The following is a 14,373-nucleotide window of genomic DNA, read 5'->3' on the forward strand; positions in this document are numbered from 1 at the left end:
GCTTGTTTCTTTGTTTTGTCCCTGTGTATGTTATATGTTTCTTCAGTCTGCTGTCACTCATATCTGGCACTGTTACTAATGGCCAAAATTGTATAGCCAGAGCTTCATCTCTGTTCCTCCTGGCTTTTATTAATATCCATCCCATCCTTCCAAGGCAAATGTAATGGTTGTAGTACTTCCAGAGCAAGCAGGGGAGGTTGTTGACTGTGCTTAGGTGTGCAGCTGTGGATTTCCACTTCTGAAATCCTCCCCAAGTTTCTGCACATACCTGCAAAGGGGTTGCTTTAAAAATCCTCCCCTCTAGTCTGCCCTGGTGAGGCCACAGATGGAATATTGTGTCCATTTCTGGGCCCCTCAGGGAACTGCTTAAGAGATTCCAGAGCGGAGCCACACAGATGCTGCAGGCAGTGGAACATCTCCCTGTGAGGACAGGCTGAGGGAGCTGGGGCTTGGAGCAGAGGAGCCTGAGGGCTGCCCTCATTGCTGGGGATAAAGATGTGCAGGGCAGTATGGGGAGGACAGAGTCAGGCTCTGCTCAGGGATGTCCAGTGACAGAACAAGGGACACTGGGTGCAAGCTGAAGCTGAGGAGGTTCCAGGGAAACAGAAGGGAAAATTTTTCCCTGTGAGGGTGCCAGAGCCCTGGAGCAGGCTGCCCAGAGAGGTTGTGGAGTCTCCTTCTCTGGAGACATTCCAAACCCACCTGGATGTGTTCCTGTGTGACCTGCTCTAGGTGCTCCTGCTTGGGCAGGGGGCTTGGACTGGATGATCTCTGGATGTCCCTTCCAACCCCTAACATGCTGTGATTCTCTGAAAAGGTAGGATCATCTCCATGTGTTTAGAAATTCTTTTCCTTGGGTGTCTTTTCCAGAAGCAGTCTTGTTCTCTGTGCTGCTTTTAGATTAGTTGCCAAAGGTATGACATAAATCAGAGATGGGTTTAGAGTCTTAATTCCATGTCACTGCAGCAGGGCAATTTCTCCAGAGCCTCTCTACCTATATTTCTGAAATAAAACCAGTTGAGGAACATCTGCATAAATTCAAGTCCCTGCAAATTCCAACAGCGCCAGTGCCAAGTCTTAGGTTGTAAAACCTATTTGTTATATGCAGCTGTGCTGCTAGCAAGCCCTGGTGGTTCACAGGCAAATTAGGGAGTTTATTGCATTCAGCTACACAGCTTCTTTAAGAAGGTTGTTTCCTTCCTTTAGGGGGGGAAAAATCCAAACCCCTAAATCCTTGCAAAATTAAAAACTCACTAAGTTTGTTCTTTTTTGCTATTTCATCTTGCAGTTTAATGTTTCCATTCTGCACAGCAGCTGTTGGCTTAGTATGGCATGAGATTGAACACAGCTAAGTGCCAGGTTCTACACATTGGCCACAACAACCCCATGCAGTGCGACAGGCTGGGGTCAGAGTGGCTGGAGAGCAGCCAGGCAGAAAGGGACCTGGGGGTACTGGTTGAGAGTAGGCTGAACATGAGCCAGCAGTGTGCCCAGGTGGCCAAGAAGGCCAATGGCATCCTGGCCTGCATCAGGAAGAGTGTGGCCAGCAGGAGCAGGGAAGTCATTCTGCCTTGTACTCAGCACTGGTTAGGCCACACCTTGAGTCCTGTGTCCAGTTCTGGGCCCCTCAATTTAAGAAGGGCATTGAGACACTTGAATGTGTCCAGAGAAGGACAACAAGGCTGGGGAGGGGTCTGGAGCACAGCCCTGTGAGGAGAGGCTGAGGGAGCTGGGGTTTCTTAGCCTGGAGAAGAGGAGGCTCAGGGGAGACCTTCTTGCTGTCTACAACTCCCTGAAGGGAGGTTGTAGTCAGGTGGGGGTTGGTCTCTTCTCCCAAGCACCCAGCACCAGAACAAGAGGACACAGTCTCAAGCTGTGCCAGGGAGGGTTTAGGCTGGATTTAGGAAGAAGTTCATCCCAGAAAGAGTAATTGGCCATTGGAATGTGCTGCCCAGGGAGGTGATGGAGTCACCATCACTGGAACTGTTTAGGAAGAGCCTGGATGAGGCACTTGGAGCCATGGTTCAGTTGATTAGATGGTGTTGGGTGATAGGTTGGACTTGATGATCTGAAAGGTCTTTTCCAACCTGGTTAGTTCTGTATTCTATACTTTAATCCATTCAGCTATACAGAGAGAAAAAGGCCTGGTATTGTAGTTAAAAAAAAAAAAAAAGAAGAAAAAAACCCCACGTCCATAGCTTTGTTTTGTGGAGTTCTAGAGCTCAGACTCTGAGATATTTACATTACAAACAAAACCAAAGCAAACCAGCCCCACAAAACACAACACTCACATGAAAAAAACCCCAAACCCAAGCAACCAACCAAGCAAAATACAAGCAACCCCAAACAGCTGCAGGCAACAAATACAGGATAAACCCTGTTGGAAAAGACCTTTGAGGTCATCAAGTCCAACCTATCACCCAACACCATCTAATCAACTAAACCATGGCACTGAGTGCCTCATCCAGGCTCTTCTTAAATGCTTTCAGTGTTTAAATGATTGCAGTGAATAGCACTGAGCCCTCCAAGTTCCAGCTAACCCAGTTAGCTTGCCTTCAGCAGCACCTAAAAACATATTGCCAGAGCAGCTTTAAAGATGCTTGCAGCCACTGATGGAGCATTCTGAGCTCAGGTGTTCCACAGCTCTGAACCCAGGTGTTCTTTTATCTGTGGCATGTGGCAGCAGGGAGTTGCATGTTTGAACTCCAGGCTGGAAAGAAAAGCATCTCCTGTGGTTAGTTTGGAACCAGCTTCTTACTCTCAGGAATTCCTGTTGCTAGAAGAGACCATAATCAAACTTGTCTCTCTTTACTTCCTGCATGTATGCAGTCATGATTATATATAAACCTCTGTTTATACAGAGAAAACTCTGAGGAGACCTTACTGTGACCTTCCACTATCTGAAGGGGGCTACAAGATAGCTGGGGAGGGACTTTTGAGGGTGTCAGGGAGTGATAGGACTGGGAGGGATGGAGCAAAACTAGAAATGGGGAGATTCAGCTTGGATGTTAGGAAGAAGTTGTTCCCCATGAGAGTGGTGAGACACTGGCAGAAGTTGCCCAGGGAGGTGGTGGAAGCCTCATCCCTGGAGGTTTTTGCAGCCAGGCTGGATGTGGCTGTGAGCAAACTGCTGTAGTTTGAGGTGTCCCTGCCCATGGCAGGGGGGTTGGAACTGGCTGCTCCTTGAGGTCCCTTCCAGCCCTAACAATTCTATAGAATTAGAATAGAGCTCCTGCAGGTTAAAAATGCGCAAACAATTCTAAGCAAAAAGAATCCACATTGCCACGTTTGGCTTGCCAGAAGGGTACCTGCATGACACATCTAAGTGTATGCTTGTAATGTAGACATAATTATTCCAATTTAAAAATGAAAGTTCAGTTCACCAGGTGAAAATCTATCCTTTCAATATCCACCAGGTGTGCAACATTTGATCACCCATTCTTCATTTTATGTTCCCAAATGGGTAAGGAATTCACTGCAGCAAAGCAAGGAGCTCGCTGCTGTATGGATCTGATGAGCTTTCAGCACCCAGCTTTCAGCTGAATGGCTCAGGTTGGAAGTGACCTCAGGGATCATCTACTCTAGTCCCCCTGCCATGGGCAGGTACACCTCTCAACTAGACTTGGTTGCCCAAGGCTTCATCCAACCTGATTTTGATCCCCCCAAGGCAGGAGGCATCCACAGCCTCCCTGGGCAACCTGTTCCAGAGTCCCACCACCCTCCTACTGAAGAACCTCTTCCTAAGATCCAGTCTAAACCTACTCTCCCTCTGCTTCAAACCATCCCTTCTTGTCCTGTCTCTAGACACCCTTGTGAAAAGTCCCTCTGCAGCCTTCCTGTAGGATCCCTTCAGGGCAGCTTCAAGGTCCCCCTGGAGCCATCTCCAGGCTGAACACCCCCAGCTCCTTCAGCCTGTCTTCATAGCAGAGGTGATCCAGCCCTTGGATCATCCTTGTGGCCCTCATTTGTTTAAAACAGGAAAGGAAATTTCTGCCTTGTTTTCATGGAGCCCCAATTAATTTGAGGTAAGGTTTCTAAAAGAGTTTTCCTCACATGCTGGTTTTGTGCAGTGGATTTCAGTTTGGTGAGCTGAGGGAAGGAGTTGCAGGCCTGATAGCATTTGTATTGCTAAATATGGCCCTTCTCAAACTTGGAAGAGACCTGACTAAATCAAAAATAGAGTTGGAGCAGAGCTTTGTGACTTGCCTGGGAGCAGTCAAGACAGAAGCTGGATTGACAGATCAAACATATGTTAGTGAATGATGAGGGAGAAAGGGACACCTTTGTCGTATGTAGCACAGCCAGCCAGGGGATGTCAACATTTCACTTAATAGCCTCACCAGATGAGTGTTAACAGTCTAAATGTTGTGCATGGGCTTCTGCAGTGAGCTCTACACTTGATTAAAATGCCTCAACTTAGTAACAGGCACAAGCTTCCTCCCAGCTTTCCCTACCTGGGTAGATTTTCACAGCATTTTAGCAAAACTGCTGAAGAGCATCAGCAGAAGAGAGCACAAAGGAGATCACAGAAACACTCAGGTTGGAAAAGACCCTCAGGATCACCAAGTCCAACCATTACCCCTACTCTACAAGCTCCACCCCTAAACCAGAGCCCCAAGCACCACATGCAAACCACCTTGAAACACATCCAGGCTTAGTGACTCCACCACCTCTCTGAGCAGCCTGTGCCAATCCCGGACCACTCTTGCAGGGGAAAAAAGTCTTCCTAATGTCCAGTCTAAACCTACTCTGCTGCAGCTTGAGGCCATTCCTTCTTGTTCTATCACTAGTTACCTGGAAGAAGAGACCAGCACCAGCCTCTCCACAATGTCTTTTCAGGTAGCTGTAGATGAGATGATAATTCTTGCTCAGTTTATTCATTTTACCTTAACTGTGTGGTCTAATATCAATAACTTCAAATATTTATGTGATCTGTGTCTTCTACTGACCCACTCAGAATAGAGATCTAGGCCAGGATGGCAGATTATTGCTCTTGTCAGCAGCCATGGCAGGGGCAGCATGTCACAGGATCACACAGGCTCACAGGATGTTAGGGGTTGGAAGGGACCTCCAAAGATCTTCCAGTCCAACCCCCCTGCCAGAGCAGCACTATAGAATCCAGCACAGGTCACACAGGAACACATCCAGACAGGGCTGGGAAGTCTCTAGAGAAGGTGACTCCACAACCTCTCTGGGCAGCCTGCTCAGTGCTCTGGGACCCTGACAGTGAAGAAGTTCTTCCTCATGTTGAGCTGGAACCTCCTGTGCTGGAGTTTCCATCCATTGCCCCTTGTCCTATGACAGGGTACAACTGAGCAGAGCCTGTCCCTGTCCCTTCTTTCCTGACCCCCAGCTCTCAGATATTGATAGACATTGATCAGGTCCCCTCTCAGTCTTCTCTTTTCCAGACTAACCAGCCACAGGGCTCTCAGCCTCTCCTCACCAGGCAGTCTCTAGTCCCTTCAGCATCCTTGTAGCCCTGCCATGGACTCTTTCTAGCAGATCCCTGTCCCTATTGAACTGGGGAGCCCAGAACTGGTTGAGATATTCCAGGTGGAGCCCTCTCAGTTCTCTGCCTTTGGATTTAGGCAGCCATTGTGGAGATGAAAGTCTGGCCATGCATTATTTAGTCAGGTGAGGGATTTTGTCAGTGTGTTGGTATTTTTGTTGTCAGGGTGGAAGCCGACATCAGTAAGAGCAATTATGTTATTTGATGCTGGGCTTTTAAAGTCTTCGTTAGCTGAGGTGGCTTCTAATGGATGAAGCTGCAAATTTGTGTCAGTTTCCATTGGACATGCTGTAATTAATTCCATATATTTAGAATCATTCAGGTTGGACAAGACCCTTGAGATCATCAGGTCCAAACATTAACCCTACTCTACCAAGGTCACCACTAAACGACATCCCCAAGCACCACATCTAAACCACCTTTGAACACATCCAGGGATGCTGACTCCACCACCTCCCTGGATAGCCTGTGCCAGTGCTTGACCACTATTTTAGGGAATGAATGTCTCCTAATGTCCAGATTACACCTCCCCTGGTGCAGCTTGAGGCTGTTCCCTCTTCTTCTATCCCTGTTAGAAGAGACCAGCACCAGCCTCTCTATATTGTCCTTTCAGGTAGTTGTAGAGGGTGATAAGGTCTCCCCTCAGCCTCCTCTTCCTCACACTAAACAGTCTCAGCTCCCTAATTTGCTCTTCATCATTCTCATTCTCTAGGCCCTTCCCCAGCTTAGCTGCCTCTCAAAGTCTAGCTTTTAAAAGGCCTAAATGAGTTAATGTATAAAAACTCCCAGAAATATGCTGCTGGTAAAGGTGATGTAGAGAACAGCCTGGTTCCAGAATGGGACCAACTCTCCTGAAAGGTTCCTTATTTTAAAAACTGGTGTTACAAATGCAAAAAAAAAAAAACCCAAACAACATAGTCTCTTATTTTTTTTTTAGGGCTGGAGTCCAAAGCATCAGTCAGAAAACACAACTCTTATTTTAGTGCCCTACAGTAGCATCTTTCTCAGGCAACAAACTGCAGCTACAGTTCTCCTTCATACAAAGTCCTAAACCTAGGCTGGGGCAGTTCCAACCACCAGTATAGGCTGGGTGAGGAGTGGCTGGAGAGCAGTCTGGAGGAGAAGGACTTGAAGGTGTCAGCTGATGACACTGAAAAGTGGCACAGTCATCTCTCTGGACCTGCTGGCCATGCTTCTGTGACTGCTCTCATCCTTATTTGTCAAGCAAAACTCACTTCATAAACCTTCCATAAGCAAGCAGCAAATAATAGAGCAGCTCTAATGGCATTGTCAAAAAGTTTTCTTGTCATTTAGAGAAGCAGTGCTGGTAAAGCAAAGATAGAGTCTTTCTGTCAACTTTTTCCTTGACATCTCCTTGAGAGAAGGCAGTGGAGCAGGAAGAAGGGTTAGAAATGCTTGACAGATTTTATTCCACAAGCAGAGTTGGAGAGTTGGCTCTGGTTGGTTTTTTTTTCTCATCAGAGTTGGCTTTCAGAGAGGGGTGAGAGTGTTTTGAGTGGAAGCTGTTGAGCACACACTGCCAGGGTGATGTCTGCATTTCTTGGGTCACAACAACCCCAAGCAATGCTACAGGCTTGGGGCAGTGTGGCTGGAAAGCTGTCTGGCAGAAAGGGACCTGGGAGTGCTCATGGACAAGCAGCTGAAGAGGAGCCAGCAGTGTGCCCAGGAGAACAAGAAAGCCAAAGGCATCCTGGCTGGGATCAGAAATGCTGTGGCCAGCAGGAGCAGGGAGGGGATTGTCCCCTGGGACTCAGCTCTGCTAAGACCACACCTTGAGTGCGGTGTCCAGTTTTGGGCACCTCAACACAGGAGAGATGTGGAGGTGCTGGAGCCAGGGCAGAGGAGGGCAAGGAAGCTGTGAAGGGCCTGGAGAATAAATCTCATGGAGAGCAACTGAAGGAGCTGGGGATGGTTAGTTTGGAAAAGAAGAGGCTGAGAGGAGACTTCATTGCTGTCTACAACTACCTGAAAGGCCCTTGTGGAGAGGCTGGTGCTGGTCTCTTCTCCCAGGTAATTAGTGATAGAAAAAGAGGGAACAGCCTCAAGCTGTGACTGGGTAGGCTTAGACTGGACAGTAGGAAGAACTTTTTCCCATCAAGAGTGGTCAGGCATTGGAATTGCTGCCCAGGCAGGTGGTGGAGTTATCAAGCCTGGATGTGCTTAAAGGTGGTTTGGATGTGGTGCTTGGGGCTCTGGTTTAGGGGAGAACCTTGTAGAGTAGGGTTAATGGTTGGACTTGGTGATCCTGAGGCTTTTTTCCAACCTGAATGAATTAATGTCTTTGGGATTGGTGCCTAGGGACAGAGTAGTGTCAGGCACTGCAGCTGCAAGGTGAAGTAAGACTCTAGGGAAAAGCACAGTGAGTGTACAGGGCTTTTAGGTCTTCCCCATATGAGGTGAGCTGGATAGAATTCAGCACATATGCCCATGGGGTGATACAGGGAGTGATGCCCTCTGTGTAGTAAGAAGTACCTTAGTGGTATGGTGCTGTAAGACAACAGTAACTCTGAATTTGAAGTTATCAGGTGGTTTTTTTATTTCAGTTGTAACTAGAGGGATTTTTGCTTCCTGGCTTGTTTAGAGGGAGTTCTTCAGTTCATTAGTTATTTAGCAGTAGCTGTAGTATATGAAGTGCATATTGGGAGAGCTGGGATGCATCTGCAGGTTTAGAAACACCGTGGGAGGAAAGTGGGAGGAAAAATGCCTGCTGATCAGAGCCCTGTAATTTCCCTGTTCTCATGGGGCTGAGTGCAGCACTTGGAGAGGAGCAGCTTCTGGAGGTTGTATGTGGTCTGACACCACCATCTGTCCTCCCAGTCCCCCTTCCTCATTGTGCTGCTTTCTCATGTAACGTTTCTGCTCTAGGTGCTCCTTTGTTTAGCCCAGTGAGGACATGAAGGACACTGAAGCAGGCCCTGTCATGATGGCAAAGCTGGAGCTGGCTGTTAGTAGCTAGCATGTTCCTGTGCTGCTGCTTGATTTAGTGCAGTTTGCTGGAGTAACTCAGTCTCCAGAGGAGCACTGAGTGATTACTGCTGCTGCTTCCACATCTAACTGGCTTCTTACAGGATAATTTGCAGAGGTGCTGCTTTGGAGTGCAGTGCCTGGGGAGCTGCACTGGATGTGCCATCAGAACCCTCTTTGCTAGGGCACTGTTATTGCCAGGCTCTGCTCTGCACCAGCTGCTTTTCATCCCTGCATGACATCTACCCGAGGCCTGAGCAGTCCTGAAGTTGGTAGAATCACAGAATTGTTAAGGCTGGAAGGGACCTCAAGGATCATCCAGTTCCAAGCCCCCTGCCATGGGCAGGGACACCTCACACTACAGCAGGTTGCTCACAGCCACATCCAGCCTGGCTGCAAAAACCTCCAGGAATGAGGCTTCCACCACCTCCCTGGGCAACCTGTGCCAGTGTCTCACCACCCTCATGGGGAACAACTTCTTCCTAACATCCAAGCTAAATCTACCCATTTCTAGTTTTGTTCCACTCCCCCTTAGTCCTATCATTACCTGACACCCTAAAGAGTCCCTCACCATTAGTAGATCTGCCAGCTTTCCTGCCAGGAGCTCTGTACCAAATGGAACTGAGCCAGTTCCCTAATAAGGAGGAAAATAGATCTGCCCCTGGACTTAGAAGCAGCCACATAGCTGTTTGTGGTACATGGGGAGGGATCTCTTTGCCCCAGTGATGGCATTCATTATTGCTCAGAGCCTGATGTCTCAGTATCACAGTGTCACAGTATATTAGAGGTTGGAAGGGACCTCCAGAGATCATCCAGTCCAGCCCCCCTGTGAGAAGCAGGATCAGCAAGGGCAGTCCACACAGGAATGCATCCAGGTGGGTTTGGAAAGTCTCCACAGAAGGAGACTCCACAACCTCTCCGGGCAGCCTGCTCCAGGGCTCTGGTACCCTCACTGTAAAGAAGTTTCTCCACATGTTGACCTGAAACCTTCTCTGTTAAAGTGTGTATCCATTGTTCCTTGGCTTATTACTGTGCACCACCCAAAAGAGCTTGGCCGCTCCACTTGACACCCTCCCCTCAGATATTGATAGACATTGATCAGATCCCCTCTCAGCCTTCTCTTCTCCAGACTAAACAGCCCCAGGGCTCTCACTCTCTATTCACAGGGGTGATGCTCAAGTCTCCTAATCATCCTCCTGGCTCTCCCTTGGACTCTCTCCAGCAGGTCTCTGTCCCTCTTGAACTGGGGAGCCGTTCAGAATAAGAGGGAATGGCCTCAAGCTGCAGCAGAGTATGTTTAGACTGGACATTAGGAAGAACTTTTTCATGGCAAGAGTGGTCAGGCATTGGCACAGGCTGCCCAGGGAGGTGGTTGAGTCACCAAGCCTGGATGTGTTCAAAGGTTGTTTGGATGTGGTGCTTGGGGATCTGGTTTAGGGGTGACCCTTGCAGAGTAGGGTTAACGGTTGGACTTGGTGATCCTGAGGCTCTTTTCCAACCTTAATGTTTCTGTGGCTCTGTGAAGTTGGTTCAGTTCTTCCATAGGCCTAGAGGACCTGTCACAGCAGCTGGGTATAGACATTCACTGGGTGATGCCTGTGCCTTGACTTCACTACCCCTCCTTTATTTTCTAACCACCTTGTTTCACAAAAAGGGAAGTTTCTTTTGCCAAGCCCTGACCTTTGAAAGCAAACTTTCTGAATTCTTAGAGATAGTTATATGAACAACATCCATGAGGTAAATCACAGAAAATATCTGGTTGGAAGGGACCTCCAAGCTCACCCAGTCCAACCTTCAACCCAGTACTGAAGGGTGAACACTGAACTACATCCCTTAAGCACCAGGTCCAGAGGATTTCCTGAAGCTGCAGAAATGACATACAAGAGGCAGGCAGTGTCCTCTTTCCCCTGAGGGCCTTCTCCCAAACCAATCCAAGACTCTTTATTTTAAGTGCTGTGACTGCTTTTAGGCTCAAATGTGCAAAGCATTCCCTTTGCAGTCTATTCAAGCCTCCCTTCCCTCAACCCCATGAAGCCTGAAATGTGCTGGCTTGGCCTTTTGTCTGTCAGTGGTTTGGCTTGGGGTGTGTTGTGTAGGGGAGGTTGAACGATGTTTGTTTCTCTTCCATTTGGCTGTAGAATCAAATGTTCCTTATTTTAAACAGAAAGTTAGGCAGAAGTTTCTCTTTGTTGCTGTACTTAGGTTTTTTGTTATATAAACTGTTTTCCCCTCCCTTCTGCTGCTGCTTCTTGTTCTCCCTCTTGGTGCACAGAGTCCCTGGGAAATATCAGCAGTGGAGGAGAAGCCAAACTCAGATTGAGTTCCATTTTGAGTTCCAGTTTGAGGGCTGGAGCATCACTCCTGTGAGGACAGACTGAGGGAGTTGGGGTTGTTCAGTCTGGAGAAGACAAGGCTCTGAAGAGACCTAATTGTGGCCTTCCAGTATCTGAAGGGGGCTACAAGAAAGCTGGGGAGGGACTTTTTAGGGTGTCAGGGAGTGATAGAACTGAGGGAAATGGAATAAAATTAGAAATGGGTAGATTCAGCTTGGATGTTAGGAAGAAGTTCTTCCCCATGAGGGTGGTGAGAGACTGGCACAGGTTGCCCAGGGATGTGGCTGTGAGCAACCTACTGTAGTGTGAGGTGTCCCTGCCCATGGCAGGGTGGGGGTTGGAACTGGAGGTCCCTTCCAACCCTAACAATTCTATGACTCTATGGTTCTAAGCATTGCTCACCCTTTGCCTCTCTGGAAACTCCTTTTCCAATTGCTGTTGTGGGTGGAGGCACCGATGTTTCCATCTGGGATTCTTTCCACCTTGTGCCTTCTGTCACTGAGACAACATTTCTTGTGTGCTTTGTGATATGTGCTGGTGCTTGATATTTTCCTTCCTTCCTCATCCTATCTTTTGTGGAAAAGAAAACAATAGCAACAAAACCTTGTATGAGGGCTGAACGAGTTTTGCTTAGCTGTTTTGGATTGAATCTGTCCATCTTTGTGTTCTGCACAGCTGAACTCTTCCTTAAACTGTGGTGTGGAGTTTGTGGTTGGTTTGTGTTGTTTTTTTTCAGCACCAGAACATAGAATCATAGAATTGTTAGGGTTGGAAGGGACCTCATGGATCAGCCAGTTCCAACCCCCCTGCCACGGACAGGGACACCTCACACTACAGCAGGTTGCTCACAGCCACATCCAGCCTAGCTTTAAAAACCTCCAGGGATGAGGCTTCCACCACCTCCCTGGGCAACCTGTACCTGTCTCTCATCACCCTCATGGGGAACAACTTCTTCCTAACATCCAAGCTGAATCTTCCCATTTCTAGTTTTGTTCCATTCCCCCCAGTCCTATGAATAGCTGACACCTTCAAAAGTCCCTCCCCAGCTTTCTTGGAGCCCCCTTCAGATACTGGAAGGCCACAAGAAGGTCTCTTCAGAGCCTTCTCTTCTCCAGAATGAAGAACCCCAGCTCCCTCAGTCTGTTCTCATAGGAGAGGAGCTCCCACCCTCTGCTCATCCTTGTGGCCCTTCTCTGGACACGCTCCAGCACGTCCTTCTCCCAGCTTTCCATGTCTGGGATATGAAACCACAATGGATGTCAAGATCCCTGGAGTTTTGTTATTTTTATTACAAATAGGTGTAGTAGGCCATAGAACAGGATGTGTTCTGAGATCAGCCAGGATTTTGAAAGCACCCTCTGTGCATATTTACACAAGAAACTGGGGTCCTCAAGACCTATCTTTTGGGGTGGGGATGTCATGGTAGTGTGGTTTCGAAGCCACCTGATTTCTTGGGTTCATGTTTTCTCCTTAACCCAGTGCTGCATTGCCACTAAGATAGGTGATAGATTGTGTTATACCACCTCTTTTTCTCCTTCATGCAGGATTTGCCAACAGGATGTTTTTCTCATAGAATGGTTTGGGTTAAAAGGGACCTCCAAAGGTCATCCAGTCCAAACCCCTCTGCAGTCAGCAGGGGCATCCTCAACTAGATCAGGTTGCCCAGAGCCCTGTCGAGCCTCACCTTGAATATCTCCAGGGCTGGGACCCCAACCACCTCCCTGGGCAACCTGTTCCAGTGTTTGTAGCATGTGTGGTGGATTTGGGGCACACTCTTTGCTTCCTTTCTTCTCATTCATGTGACCCTTCTCTAGTGCTTCCACATGAGGTTATGTTTCTTCAGACCAACCCAAGCTGGTTAGGATGTTTATTGTTCTCATTTTATTTGTGTTGTGGTTTTTTTTAAATCCCTTTCTTTAAAATTGGTCTTTGTTCTGTTCTTTTGTTTTCTCTTGGTTTGTTTTCCTCTTTAAAGCATAGCCACCCAGGCAGAATAGTTAGCTTCCCGCCCTTTTCGCCTCAGGGATGGATATTTCAAGGGAGCAAAGGTGTGACAGCAGAAGAGAGTGCCATGTCTCTGTCCTCATGAGCATAGCTGCATGCAGATTAGAAAAGCTCTTGTGGTGCTGCTGCTGTCTGCCAGATGTGCTATTTGCTCTTGTTTGCATGACAAGTCTTTCTGATATACTGCTGTGCTATGGAAATGATGGCACAGCACAGACCTTTCACCCTCTTGTATCACTGCTTTCGTATTAGGCTAATACACTGCCAGAGTTGGTAGCACCTCTCCATGTCCCATGGGATCCACTTCTCTTGGCACTGAACCTGATCGGACTCAGAGGTTGATAAACTTTTCCTTAGAGAATTGGCACGACGGAGACTCAACTGCAGCCTCTTGCCGGCGACCCTAATGGCCTCCGTTCAGAAAAGTCAGTTCTTCTTGAAGTAACTTTGATGTTTTTAAACAGAGAACAGACCTGTTAAAGCCTAGACAACCACATGCCTGGATGTGAGGCCTCCAGGAAGGTGTCAAAGGGCATGGCCAGTATTTTGAAGAATGCACCCTTTCCACAATGGGACTTTAGGCACAAAGTCAGATCCGGTCTCCACGGAGCACACTGGCAGAGAACACTGCCCCTGCATGGGAGGACGGAAGGGGAAGAGGGTCTTGGCAGGGGAAGGGCTTTGCTGTCACTCAGTTTTGTCCTGCAGACCTCGAGGAATTAAAGAGGGATCCAGCCATGGTAACTGTAAAATCCTGTTGCTTGTGCTGAACTCCAGTGAACCCGTTCAGGCCAACCAGGCAGAGTTGTGTCTTGCGAGCGTGCTTCACGTTAGTGAAGGAAGCCACCTTGCCGTGTCGTGCTAAACCTTAAGCGTGTTCTGTCACATGGAGGTACCTACAGACCTTGCAGAGACTTCCATTTATCTAAAGCTGTGTTAAGGAATGACCAGAGGGTTGCACTGGCACTCGTTTGGAGGAGGAGGATGATGATGATGACGGAGAAGATACCTCACGCTGAGATTTCTTAGACTCTGCCGATAAAACTCTTCAGTTCCTCTTTTAACTTCTAGGACTTAAACCGTGGGAGTGATGCTGCCTGGCCGAGCAGGCACAAAGCATTCTCTTGTGTCACGCTCAGAGGGCTGGGTTTGGGGGGGGCCCCAGGATTTGTCTGGATGTCACTCAACACAGTAGATTCAGATCTTTGTTATTTATCCTTATGTTCCGGGTCCCCCCTTTCGGGGTTGATGTTTGCCTCCTATCTCTGTGGTTAGAATGTGGATTATTTGATTTCTTATTTTTCTTTTCCCCTTTCCCTTCATCTATTTGGCTAAGGGTGTATTGTAATAATTGTTAATGCTGATTGACTTGATATTTCCTACTATCTTATGGGGGAGATCATTTTAAAAGGACAAAAAACAAAAAAAAAAAGAAATCATGTATTTTGAAATGGTTTGGGGGTTTTGGTTTGGGGTTGGGTTCCCCCCCCCCCTTTCTCTTTCTGTTTGCTCAATGTAAGGTATTGCATTCTGTTAATACCA

General features: G+C 47.9%; 1 protein-coding gene across 8 annotated transcripts in view; it reads left to right on the forward strand.

Moving 5' to 3' along the window:
- Positions 1-14,373, forward strand: part of CNKSR2 (connector enhancer of kinase suppressor of Ras 2) — a 246,863-nt gene that overhangs the window by 216,512 nt on the left and 15,978 nt on the right. The window contains exon 21 of one of the 8 annotated variants that reach the window (XM_068144778.1): positions 13,084-14,267. The exons of the other annotated variants lie outside the window; for them this stretch is intronic. Within the exon in view, the coding sequence (XP_068000879.1) occupies positions 13,084-13,088 (5 nt within the window). The 3' untranslated portion in view covers positions 13,089-14,267. Of the gene's footprint in view, positions 1-13,083; positions 14,268-14,373 lie in introns of those variants that run through there. 8 annotated transcript variants of the gene reach the window in all.

Source organism: Melanerpes formicivorus, unplaced genomic scaffold, assembly GCF_026170545.1.
Source record: "Melanerpes formicivorus ecotype bairdi unplaced genomic scaffold, bMelFor1.0.p_v2 SCAF_11, whole genome shotgun sequence".
In the NCBI taxonomy this organism is placed as follows: domain Eukaryota; kingdom Metazoa; phylum Chordata; class Aves; order Piciformes; family Picidae; genus Melanerpes; species Melanerpes formicivorus.